General features: G+C 34.8%; 1 protein-coding gene across 2 annotated transcripts in view; it reads right to left on the bottom strand.

The window, feature by feature from the left end:
* The window catches only part of LOC146061564 (bifunctional heparan sulfate N-deacetylase/N-sulfotransferase 4-like), a 325562-nt gene that overhangs the window by 282731 nt on the left and 30204 nt on the right, over positions 1-12627 (bottom strand). For both annotated transcript variants that reach the window (XR_014471058.1, XM_083174471.1), the window contains exon 2: positions 2495-3723. Coding sequence is in view for 1 of the 2 variants with exons in the window: in XM_083174471.1 (XP_083030597.1) it covers positions 2495-3475 (981 nt within the window). In the remaining variant the exon portion in view is untranslated. The remainder of the gene's footprint in view (positions 1-2494; positions 3724-12627) is intronic.

The raw sequence follows: 12627 nt of genomic DNA, 5'->3' as shown, positions 1-12627 counted from the left end.
AGATTTTAAAGGGAATTGTAGGTACACATGAAAGGGAAAATGCTTAATGCCATGAATTTGCATCATTTATCATATTCCCATACTTTGCAGACCCATGAATCACTGCACTTGGGGTGGGGCCTAATGAATGACAACCCGGCCCCGATCCCCGACAGTGCAATCAGCATTTCTCCAGGAGACAAAATAAGGTAGTTACTATGCTTTGTCTCTCTCTAAGCTTTGAGCAATTTCCCCCACAGTATTTACTGAAATAAAATTTAGTGAAGATTGCATTTGTAACACCTTCTTTAGAAGTACTAATTTTAATCAACCATTTTATGTCTTTGTTGGTAAATCCTACATTCCACACAATTGTATCTTTAAATAAATTAATTTAAACCAAATGTGCAACAACATACCAACTGTACCAAGTTCAATACCAAGCCATTACAGACTGTGGATTTTTTTCAGCCACATTATTTTAGATTTTAGTGTTTTCTTTGGTTATGTTAAGTTAACTCACAATTCATTCAGCTTCAGTTCACTGATTTGTACACAGACGGTCTCTTGCCAATGTTATTGTAAAATCCATTTGTCAATGACTATAAGTTATCCATGTTCTTTGATTGAATTGCATGCACAAATACATGCTCACTATCATGCTGATTTGCTTTAAATCCCTTTTTTAAATCCCTCAGATTCACAAATGTGATAGATAAATGTTAGCAATACAGTCTCTATTACCAATTCCTGACACCCATGAGATTTGACATTGTAGGTAAACATTATAGCAGTTCTAGAGACCACTTCTGGTAACCAACCAATGGACAATGACCATTATCATTGTAGTATATAAAGATAATCTGATTCCATTTATCAAGTATTTTGCATTATGCTTTTTTTAATAGCATTTTTTCCATCATCCTGTCCTTTATTACTGAGCCTTTTGGTATGAAATAATTTGTACAATTGTTTGTGTTACTGTTTATAAAAGAACAGTATCTGATTTTGAATTTTAACCCATTTATTTGTGTGAGCAAATATTATCATTTATGACCTTGCGTTGTCACTGTTATTGCTTGACATTAAAAAAACTAGTAAGTAAATTATTTTTAAAAACTACAATTAGTAAACAAAGACTTTAAAAAGTATTATACTTACTAATGTTAAAATGAGAACGTGAAATAGAAAGAAGAGGTCTTGAAATAACAATCACAGAAAAAAATACAATATCTTCTGTTTGCAAAATTTTACCGTCTGTGCAATTGTGAGTAAGTCTGAGGCTTCCACTAAGTTGCAACTGAGACAGGGTGGAAGATGTCATCGCTGATGTCACAGACCCTCCTCAAAAACCCCTGGGAAAGCCTGCATTTTTTTGACACAATCAGAAAATGGCAGCTTAAAACCCCTTTAATGCCAGCTTCCTGTCAGTCAAACTACAAGATGATTAAGATCCATATGCATTTTCATTTGCTTATTCCCCTCACGCATGTGCAATTCGATTGTATACAATAGTTGTTTGATAACTCCTTGATTTGTTTGTTATTTTATTATTAGCAATTATAATAGTACAAAAACAAGTAACATTGGATGTCTTTTTCAGATTTCTTTCAAACAAAAATTAAGTCACAGGAGCTCTAACAGTTAACATTTTAAAAATGTACTTTGCATTCTCTCATTTTCTATTAATGAATAGACTTGTAAAGGACATTTTAAAGGAGTTCTGCATCTGCCCAAAACCTTAAAACATGTAAATGGATAGAAACAAATCTAATAAATGTAATCCAATAAATGTAACTTTTGAAACCTACACCTGGCCTATTTGACATGTAAAGTACAGCATCCCACCTAAAAGTTGCATCTCCCATTAACAGTGATGGAACATTGGGTTTTGTTTTGCCCAAACTCTGTATGTTTGGAATTTTTATGTTCTCCTTGTTTTTTTGCATTAGATTCCACTGAGCATTCAGACTACCTCTCTCAGTACAAAAATGGAAAGCTTAATTGGCTTCTGACAATATAGACCTTATTTTCTGTATGTTTGTGGTAGAGGATTATGATAATTCTATTGTACAATTTGACTCAATATTGTATGCATTTTATAGTCACTATATAAAGATTATTATTATCAATTATAATGATAACATTTCTAATAGTAATAACAAAAATATTTATAATCATCATCATCATCATCATCATTTTCAAATGACTCCTGTTGTGCCTTTCCGATTCAGAATGGAATAAAGTAAAATAAGGATTATAAAAAAAGCCATTCAACTCAAAAAATTGCTTTAAAGCGTTCATACAGTATGTGCAGTGTCAAATTTTACATACCTATTTGTATATTTTCACCTTAAAAATCATTTAGTACCAGCTAATAAAACAAACATTTAAAAAAAAAAAAATACAAAATATTGTTTGTTGTTTAGTTATCATTTTATACAACATATATGTAAGCATTTATGACATTATTTGAAAGTAGTATAGAAATATCTTTCAAATAAATTTGCCTTACCTTAACATCATTTACATTCATCCTAGTGCCTTCTTTTCCAACGAATATATCATCTATGTCAACAAGAATGTATCTGTCCAATGATAAACTAAGTTTCTTCCCAGATAGAAAAGATATAGCATCTACAAAAATTAACTTGTGCAACCAAAAATTCAAATTGTTGCCAAACAAAACTCGTTGAATCCCGTCGTGAAGGCCTAAATCCAGGATTATGGTGGTATGGTGGGAAGATCTGGATAAAGAGTGTTCATGTTGCCCTGGTGTTTGCAGTTCAGATAAAATTACTGGTTGGTATGTGGAGTGGTTGTATTGGAATACTGTCCAGTCTTCTCCAGGTAAAGGACCCCTTTCAACTGTTGTTGCTTTTGTTATGTGCAACAATGGGGAGTTAGAGTTTACAAAACAGTCTTTGAGAGCTACATTGTTATAAAGAACTAGAGGAAAACCTTTTAATTTGGTACTTGGCAAGCTGTTTTCAGTAGCTTTGTGGAAAGCAATGATGCTAACACTATATTCAATGCAGTATTTTTCTAAAAGTTCTCGATTCCATGAGTCCATTGCTACATACTTTAATATATTTTCATACACAATAATTGCATATTTGCCTTTGCCATCTTTTGTAAGAGGAGGAATGTCTCCTTTTGTGGGTGCAATTACTATGTGATGCGGAATTCTGCTGGACTCTAGAATTGCTACAATGTCCTGACCAAGCTGAGAGTACTGACTCTCCACAAAGACTAACACTGTGAGATCTGTTTTGGTAATATCAATTGATTTAGCTGTCTTCATTTCCATCGTCCGGTATGGTAATAAGTTTATATCTTCAAAATCAGCTTGCGTTGTTGTTTCAACAAGTACTATTGCCTGTTTGTGGCCAGAATACAAATAGTAAGCAGAAATCACTATACTTACAAGGCAGAAAGTGGCTAAGAGAATTACTAGCGTTCGGAAGCTCCTTCGCAACTTAACAATATGATTCATGTTTTTGGGTTTTTCAACTCCAAAATTTGAAATGTCTCTCCCTTTATTTCATGTTAAAGTGACTGTGTGAGTAGAAAATAAATGTGAGCTTGCACTCCTCTGCAAATGCTTATGTGACCATTGCACTGCAATTATAGTAGAGACAATCAAGCAAGTTGAACCAGTGACACGTTTGTACAAGTGTATGTACAATAGACGAGCCTTTCATCCAGAATCTGCTGATGGCCAAAGTAATTGTTTAGCATCACCTATAAAATAAAAGCATAGTTAAAATTACATATTGTATTTTAAGCTGATTGATACTGAGAGCTTATCAAGAGCTGTATAACAATGCAAAAAATATGTTTTTAAATTGGAAAGTAGATCACATATCAATATTAGATAAGAAGCTGTAACTATAAGAACTTTAAACCACAGTATAATATAGTAAGATAAAATAAAAAGTTCACCAAGTTCAGTCTTTCATAAATTATAATAATTCCTTCCTGACTTGAAAATGGCACTTGGAAAAATTCCCTTTTAAAATGACACTGCATTCACACAATGAAAAGAGCATTTTCCTAAAACAAATACAGTATTACATGCTTAATGATTTCGCAAATAATCAATTTTAAACAGAAACAACAACTTTTATTGGCAGACCTAAAACCATCCTAAAGGGAATTATTTTCTAGAATTTACTTTTAAAGGTGTATGTTTCTTTACATATGCAGTTGTCAACATTTTAAATGACTTTCTATGGATAATTTCCTGCTGGGTAGCACATAATCATGTACTGCACTGTTCTATATATCTGGTGTACTTCAATGTACATCAAAATATGTGCACTGTACTTGTACAATTGCTTGTATTTGACTACATTATTGCAATAAAAAGACTACTCTATTCCATAAAATGAGAGAGTGAGTTTCATGAAAAAAGAGGGAATTAGAGAAAAATAGAGAATGTCAGGGAGTAAAAGAAAGTGATGAGAGGGCATCAGGGAGAGAGGTTGCAAGGGAGCAAGAATGAGAGGGTAGCAAGAGATTGTAAGAAGGAAAGTGTTAGGAATAGAAAGAGGAAGATACAGAAGGAGAGAGAAAATGAGAGTATGTGTCACATTCGACACCTACTTCAGAACTGATGCTGATTATAGTTCTACCAGCTATACCCATATGTATACTATATTTTATCAACACACCCTGTACGTTACCTTGTAATTTGTTTTTTGTTTGCTATGTACGGCACTGCGGACACTTTGTGGCACCTTATAAATAAACAAACTACTACTACTACTAGGGAGAGATAGAGAGAGAAAGTGAGAGATGGTGTCAGGGAAAGATAGAAAGTGTCATGGAGAGTGAGAGCTTCAAAGAGAGGGAAAGACAGTGTCACAGAGAGAGGGAGTATGTCAGGAAGAGAGTGAGGGAGAGAGGGAGTGTGCCAGGAAAAGAGTGAGGTAGAGACAATGACAGTATCATCATCATCATCATCAGGGAAGTAGAGAGGATAAAGAAATATATAGTGTCAGGGAAAGGGAGGGAGTTGGAATGAGCACTATCCAGCAGGGGTCTCTGAAGGGGGGGTGGGCTTCCTGGAATTAGACCCCACCACCTAAATACTCACATTTTTTGGCTCTTGGCGCTGGCTAAGAGCCCCACCCCTCCTGCATTTTCTGTGCAATTGAAGCTTTGTGGGAAGGGGAGTTGATATGTTTATCAGTAGCCATTTTTAATGTGAAGGTGAATGGAAGTTATGGGCTTTGCAGGCGGCCAGTGTCTGAATGCAGATGAAGGAGAAGGCACTTAAAACAGATCATGCTCCATAGCATCTACACTCTCAGTTGTCATGCCACTGACTCAAGGTGTACAAAAGTGAGAAATAATTTTATATTGACCTTGAAATGATTATTGATGCCAAATAAGGTGGTTTTATAATTTCATAAACTACTGGCCTTATCTGATTTACATGCACAACAGTCTCTAGTATAGCTGAAGGAAATTAGCACCTGTCCAGTTGCTGTTGAACAACACATCCCAGCATACCCTGCCATAGTTTTAGTTTGCCCTGATAGCAAAACTGTGGCAAAACATGCTCGGATGTTTAGTGCCACAGCGCTGGAGGAATGCTTATTACCCACCCCTGCTCCCTGGAATATATTAGTTATTTGAAGATTTGTCAAAGCCCCAGATGATTGACAGTGTTTTAAAGCGGTATCAGAAATAAATGATAATCCATCCTGGTTTAACATTTTTTATGTTTTTATGTCAATTTAAATTAACAGACAAAGCTAGTATCCAAACATTTAACTCAATAATGAGTAATAAGTTTGACTTACAATAATTACTAATAGTCATTATTGACATAAATGTTTGTATACTAGCTGAGTTATCCCAGAATATTCACATTGGAGCTGCTAGATAAATAGATTTCTTCAGTGCCTGATGTATATTTAGATAGACTTTAATTTATTATGATGATGATTATTATTATTATTATTATTATTATTATTATTATTATTATTATTATTATATTTATTATTTTTATGAGTGCCTGATTGTGTTTGTGTTTTTTTTCTTCTTACAGTCACAGCTGTCGATAATTGGTGGCTTTGATAAACCCCTGAAAGGGAACGTTAGAACCTTTGTCACAAAAAAAGAGTTTGCCAACAAATTGAATTCCTCTGTAAGCTTAGTCACACTGAAGAGGGAGAGACGTACACCGCTATTTTATATACCATCCCAGGTATGTCACGGAGCTACATTCTGTGTCTGTGGGAATAAATTAATCACAATATAGAGCAAGACATGTGCTCCACAGTTTCATTACTACCTGTCCATCAAAATGACCTTGTAACCAGAATAAAATATTCCCTAAGTTGTGAGCTCAATTTCCAAATGATCTATTCATTTATTTAACAACCATAGTGGTTAAACTTAAGAATACCCACAAATCAACAATTCAATAACATACAGTACTATAAAACATTCCGTATAAAAGACTAGTAATTCATTTAATTTAAACATTTGCTGGGTGAAATATGTATACCTATAAATTGGTTATAATGTTTATGAAGTTTTTTAACAATTAATCTAAAAAATATATATTTGTCAACAATTATTTTAATAATATACATTTACTCATTCAACAGTCAAGAGACAAGTCATAGTGTAGCTTAAAATCATCATTCAATGTCTAGAGTTTACCAAGATTTGTGTGCAAAATGAAAAACATCCAAAGTGTTGCAGTTGTGTGACTAAAATGTCTAGTAATATAGGTCAGAGATGAATGGTTCAAAAATAGCTATATCCTGCAATAATGGTCAACATAAAAGCACTTCTCATTGTACTGAGTCTCAAACCTTAAAGAAGATGAGCTACAGCATCAGTAGAACCCACTAGTTTTACTCCTATAATTTAAGAATAAGATACTGCAGCTATTAAGGGCCCACTAAAACTGGACAGTTAGGCATCAATTTACTAAGATGGGACTTCTAATGACAATGGAATGATGCCCATAGCAACCAAACAATCTGATTCTACTTCTTATTTATTTAGCACCTTCTAGAAGATAATAGATAGAATCTGATTGGTTGCTTTGGGAAACACATCATCTTCTACACCCATCAAATTTACCCATTATAGTCAAAATATTAACTGTTAAACTGAATCTCGATTTTGTGAATGTGCAAGAATGTGTGGTCAGGATTATGTGTAAACAATATGGAAAACATATAATAGTCCACAATTAGTATGAGTAGGCACAATGCCAGCTAGATAGTCTTCAATTATTTTGCAAGCAATATCATGCAGATTTTTTTCTTTTAAGTATTACTCCAGCAAATAGAGGACCATTACATGTATCCTTATCTAAAACGCCTTGTGTCTATGGTTCAGGCTGGTGTTGATAGTACTTAGGTGTGCAGAATATTTTCCTGGAACTCATTAGGCTCCTTAATACCGATCGACCATTGGTTATTTGCCAAAGCACATCATCTTGAGCTGGTTCCTCTTACATAATAATAATGTTAGGTCACCAAATTTCCTTAATCCTTCGAGTGCCAATGTTGCTGTGAGATATCTTCAAATTATCTGCAAAAACTGTTCTTTTTTGGGTGCAATATTTAGCTAAACTTCAATAAATTGACTTGGCTTTATTTGTATTTATTTATACTAAAAAAACAGTTGCTGTGCATTTTAGCAGATATTTTGAGGATCTTTCGCAGCAACATTGGCACTCCAAGGGTTAATACAGGACAGCTTTAGAATAAGTTGGAAAATGGATGAGCTAACAAATGGTGAAGCCAACAAATCTACAGAAAATGCATGATGTTTCTGTTTCAAAATGATAGATAATGCTCTTAGAAATGTAAATGTACAGGTTCATGTAGAGATAGACATCTTTACCCTGATTGATAGCAGGGAAATGTGCATAAATGAATTGGGGCTAATGAGAAGTTTATCTTGCATTTGCACCCTTGCTGATTAAATTGAGTCTGGCACTTACACTGTACCTGCCTACTCTAGGATTGGCCAAACAGAGTGGGTTTGGGAAAACTGATTTTGGTGGCCAACACCACAGGAATATGTTATGCCAATTGTAAACAAATGCAGATAAAGAAATAGAATTATATAATCCTAGAAAATCACTATTACTATTAATGAGTGGTCAGTGACAGGTTGAGATTGGAATCATAATTATAACTCATAATCGCTAGCACAACACTTGTGCTAGTGAATGTTGACAATGTTGCTGTTGACATGTTGACTGCACCCCTTCCAGGGACGTACAAGTCAATGGCATTGGTACATTTTATTACTGTGTGAGTGGGACTAACATTGCAGATGCAATGTCCAAAGACCTATGGGGTATATATTTACTAAAGTACAGGTTTTTAGAAGTGGAGACATTACCCATAACAACCAATCAGATTTTACTGTACTTTTAATGTACTTAGCACTAGAGTTGAGTGGTCTGGATTCCAAGGAATCCAAACTGCTCCAAACACAAGCCCCCCGGAACTGCCCACAAGCCTCGCTTGAGAGTTTCCTGCTTTGTTTGGAAACCCAAGCGTGGCCGAATGGCATAGTGTCATTTCGGCTTCGCGAGACATTGAGTCTTTAAAGGCTTGGCAACTCGTGTATTTGGTGCCATTTCTCCAACCCTTCTGAACAGTGCACAGCTCTGCGGGGTCTCTTGTGCTGGGTCTCATGGGATACTGGGTATTGTGGTGCTGGGTTTTGTGGTGCACTGCTGGGTCTTGTGATGCTGGGTCTTGTGCTAGCCCGGTGTACTTTTAAGGGCCCAGGCATAAATTATTATAGAATATAATATATATAGTTGGCATCAGTAGTGTACATGGTCACTGTTTGGGTTCTGTAACTTGTGTTTAAGATAGACTGTCAGTCTGTGTATTGCTGGGCAGAGGCTTTGTCAGGCAGTGTAGTGTAGTCAAGTGTACAGGCAGGCTGTGTCACTCAGTGTGTCTACTCTATAATAAATAATTGTGCTGCACTGCACTGTATCCCAAGATACACCATAGTGAGATACTCTTTTAGAAATTTCGTCTGTCAGATTGTTTTGCCTCCATGCAGTGTTGGACAAGCTGCGTCCTCAAAAATAAAAATAAAAATATATATTTTGCTCTTGTTTATTGTTTGTGTGCACTGCACCCCAATACACCATAATGAGATACTGTCAGAAGTTCTGTGTGTGATTGTTCTGCCTCCACGCAGTGTTGGACAAGCTGTGTCCTCAAAAATAAAAAAAAATAAAAAATATTTTGCTCTTGTTTGTTGTTTGTGTGCACTGCACCCCAATACTTGATTATTGTTTGTGTGCACTGCACTCCAATTGAGATGCAGAAGCAAACAGGAAATGGTTAAGGAAGGAAATATTGGCCCACTAAAAAATAAACAGGGTACCCTGGTAATAGAAGGAAAAGAGAAAGCGGAATTATTCAATTAAGTTTTTCTTTGGTATTTAAAAGGGAAGAATCTTCAGAAGATCTCACACAGATTAAATGTTCTTGATTGCTCCCAAACAGTATGCTTGAGTGAGGAAATAGTAAAAAAATAGATTACAGAAACTAAATAGTAACAAATCTCCTGGCTTGGACGAAATACACCCTAGGATACTAAAATAATTGAGTTTTGTCATAGCACTACTATTATATCTGATATTCGAGGAATCAATAAACTCCTGGACAGTGCCAAGGGACTGGCGCATAGCTAACGTAGTACCAATATGGAAGAAAGGTAGCAAAACTAACCCTGAAAATTATAGACCGGTCAGCCATACATCCATTGTGGGGAAAATATTACAAGGAATAATGAGAGATAATATCCAAAATTTCTCAGAACAGGAGAAAGTGATTAGTAAGGCTCAGCATGGGTTTGTCAAAAATAGATCATTACAGACTAATTTAATTAGCTTCTATGAGGAAATCAGTAGGGCTTAGGGAAATCTGTTGATGTAATACTGCTTGATTTCGCTAAGGATTTTGACCCGGTGCCTCATAAAAGGTTATTAATTTAACTAGGTAATTTGGGGTTAGGAGATAAGATTTGTAATTGGATTAAAAACTGGTTGGACAATGGGGGACAGAGAGTGGTGGTAAATGGCATACATTCCAGTAAGGTCCAAAGTAGAGTCCCGCAATGTTCAATATTGGGACCCACCTTGTTTAATATATTCACTAATGATATTGTAAGTGACATAGTGAGTAAAATTGCAATATTTGCGGAAGTATTTCATTATGGGAACAAAAATTTACAAACTACTTATAGGCTATATTGAGTTATTATAGGGAATTCTGCTGTAGAGAAGGACTTGGTGTCATCATAGATGAAAAATGGGGTAATAGTGCACATTGCTCAACTGCAGCAGCAAAAGCAAACTGGCATGCATTAAAAGGGGAATGGATTCAAGGGAAGTCAAGGGAAGTCAATGTGATAGTGCCTCTTTACAAAGCATTTGTGAGACCACATTTGGAATATTGTGTTCAATTCTGGGCACCGCACCTTAAAAAGGACATACATGAATTAGAACAGGTACAGAGAAATGCGACTAAGCTAGTAAAAGGTCTCGAATCACTAGAATACAAAGATAGGTTAACCAGGCTGAATATGTTTTCACTGGAGATATGGAGGTTGAGAGGTGATATAATTAGTATGTTCAAATACAGGATCGGGGAAAAGAAACTCCTACTGTTAATGAATTTAAATCAAAATTGGATGTATTTTTTGGCCACTAAGGGAATCCTATAGATATGGCTTACTCAAGTCAGTAGTTAGATACTACTAGTTAGATAGTTAGATAGGTTGAACTTGATGGACTAACGTCAGAAGTTCCGTGTGCGATTGATCTGCCTCCACGCAGTGTTGGACAAGCTGTGTCCTCAAAAACAATAAAAATAAAAATATAGACCTTGGCCTAAATTGAATGAAAACAACATTGTGAGCTGTAAAGTGGTCAAAATTGTCTGGAAAGGGCTGGAAATTAATGTTATTGATGTTAATATTACTCTAGGGGCAAAACAACCACAAACATTACGTGATTTGGGCTTTTTTGACCATTTTTGAAAAAAAATCCAAATCCAAAGCCTTTCATCACCGCTTGTCAAATCCAAATCCCGGAGACAAATCCAAATCCATATCAAAATCTTCGGCCCCGGCGCACATCTCTACTTAGTACCTTCTAGAAAATAATAGCTAGAATGTGACTAGTTGTTATGGGCAACATTTCTAAAAACTGTTATTTTAGAAATATACCTTTATGTGTATTTTACAAGGAAACATGAGTTTTGTGAAATAATCCTAAAATGTGGAGTTAAATTATTTCACAGCACATAAAACATTAATAATTACATGCATAGTAACTGATTGCTGCAGGAATGAAAAGTCCCTGCTAGGTAATATGAGTACATGTATTACCTGTAGACCTCAATTATTTATTTTATATTTATAGTTTGACTTTGAAATACTTAGGGGTAAAGTACAGTACCTGAAATGTGAATGATTTAAAAATTGAAACACTAATGGGTAAGTTTATTAAGATGGGAGTTCTATTGAAGATGGAATTTTGCCAATCAGATTCTATCTATTATCTTCTATATGTTACTAAGAAGTAGAATTGATTGGTTGCTATGGGCAACATCCCATCTCCAGTAGAACTCCCATCTTCGTAAATTTGCTATCTGTTATTCACCTTGCAATTATGTTCCGTTGTCTGGGTATTTTCCCTGTGTGTGTCAATGTGTCATTATCTGCAAACAACCTGAACTTAGAGACCGTAGTGTAACACAATGTAAATGTAATAATTATTACAAATTTAGATTTATGGCAGGCATGCCCAAACTATGGCCCTCTAGCTGTTGTGAAACTATCATACCTTGCTATAGTTTTAGCATTCCCTAATAGCAAAACTGTGGCAAGGCATTATGGGACTTGTAGTTTCACAACAGCTGAAGGACCATAGATTGGACATGCCTGATTTAGGCTTAAAGAAATGTATAATTTCTACAAATAATTACCAAATATGGTAATATTATGATGTATAGTAAAGTACATATTAGTAAACTATACTATAACATGAATACAAATGCAAAATTATAAGATTTAATTTATTATTACTAAATGTAATAGATCTTGTGCCAAAAACATATAATTTAATCATGAATCTACAATTTTAGTGCCAATAAATTAATGTACAGTATATATAAATTCCAAAAGAAAAGAAAAATATATGCAGATACTGTAATTGAGTTTATTGTATGTTTCTGGATATTGAAATCTGATAGATATAACTTTTAATATCATATACTACATATATTGCTTTATACAATTGAATCTTCAGGCCACATCAGTACATGTATATCAAATATTTTGTATAAAGGCAATTTCAATTTATGCCACTGGATTGGGTTTTTAGGTGAAAAAGTCTGTATTAACTAACCATTGGTGTGGATTAGACTCTTGGAACATTTAATTGGTAAAGATTTATATCTGCCTATGCTTCTTAAATGAGTTATACATTAGATCTATGCTTAGCACTTAGGGCTTATTTTATGGAAATTGGAATGGAGAAGTGACCTTCTCCTAATTGCAATAGCTGTTTAAGCTGTATTAGAGCACAGATATTTTATATTGCTTCAACTGAATCTATCAGAATGG

Source organism: Crinia signifera, chromosome 1 (assembly GCF_055691185.1).
Source record: "Crinia signifera chromosome 1, ASM5569118v1, whole genome shotgun sequence".
NCBI classification, from domain to species: Eukaryota; Metazoa; Chordata; class Amphibia; order Anura; family Myobatrachidae; genus Crinia; species Crinia signifera.
Note: the sequence above shows the minus strand (reverse complement) of the source record. Positions and strands in the feature narration are given on the sequence as shown.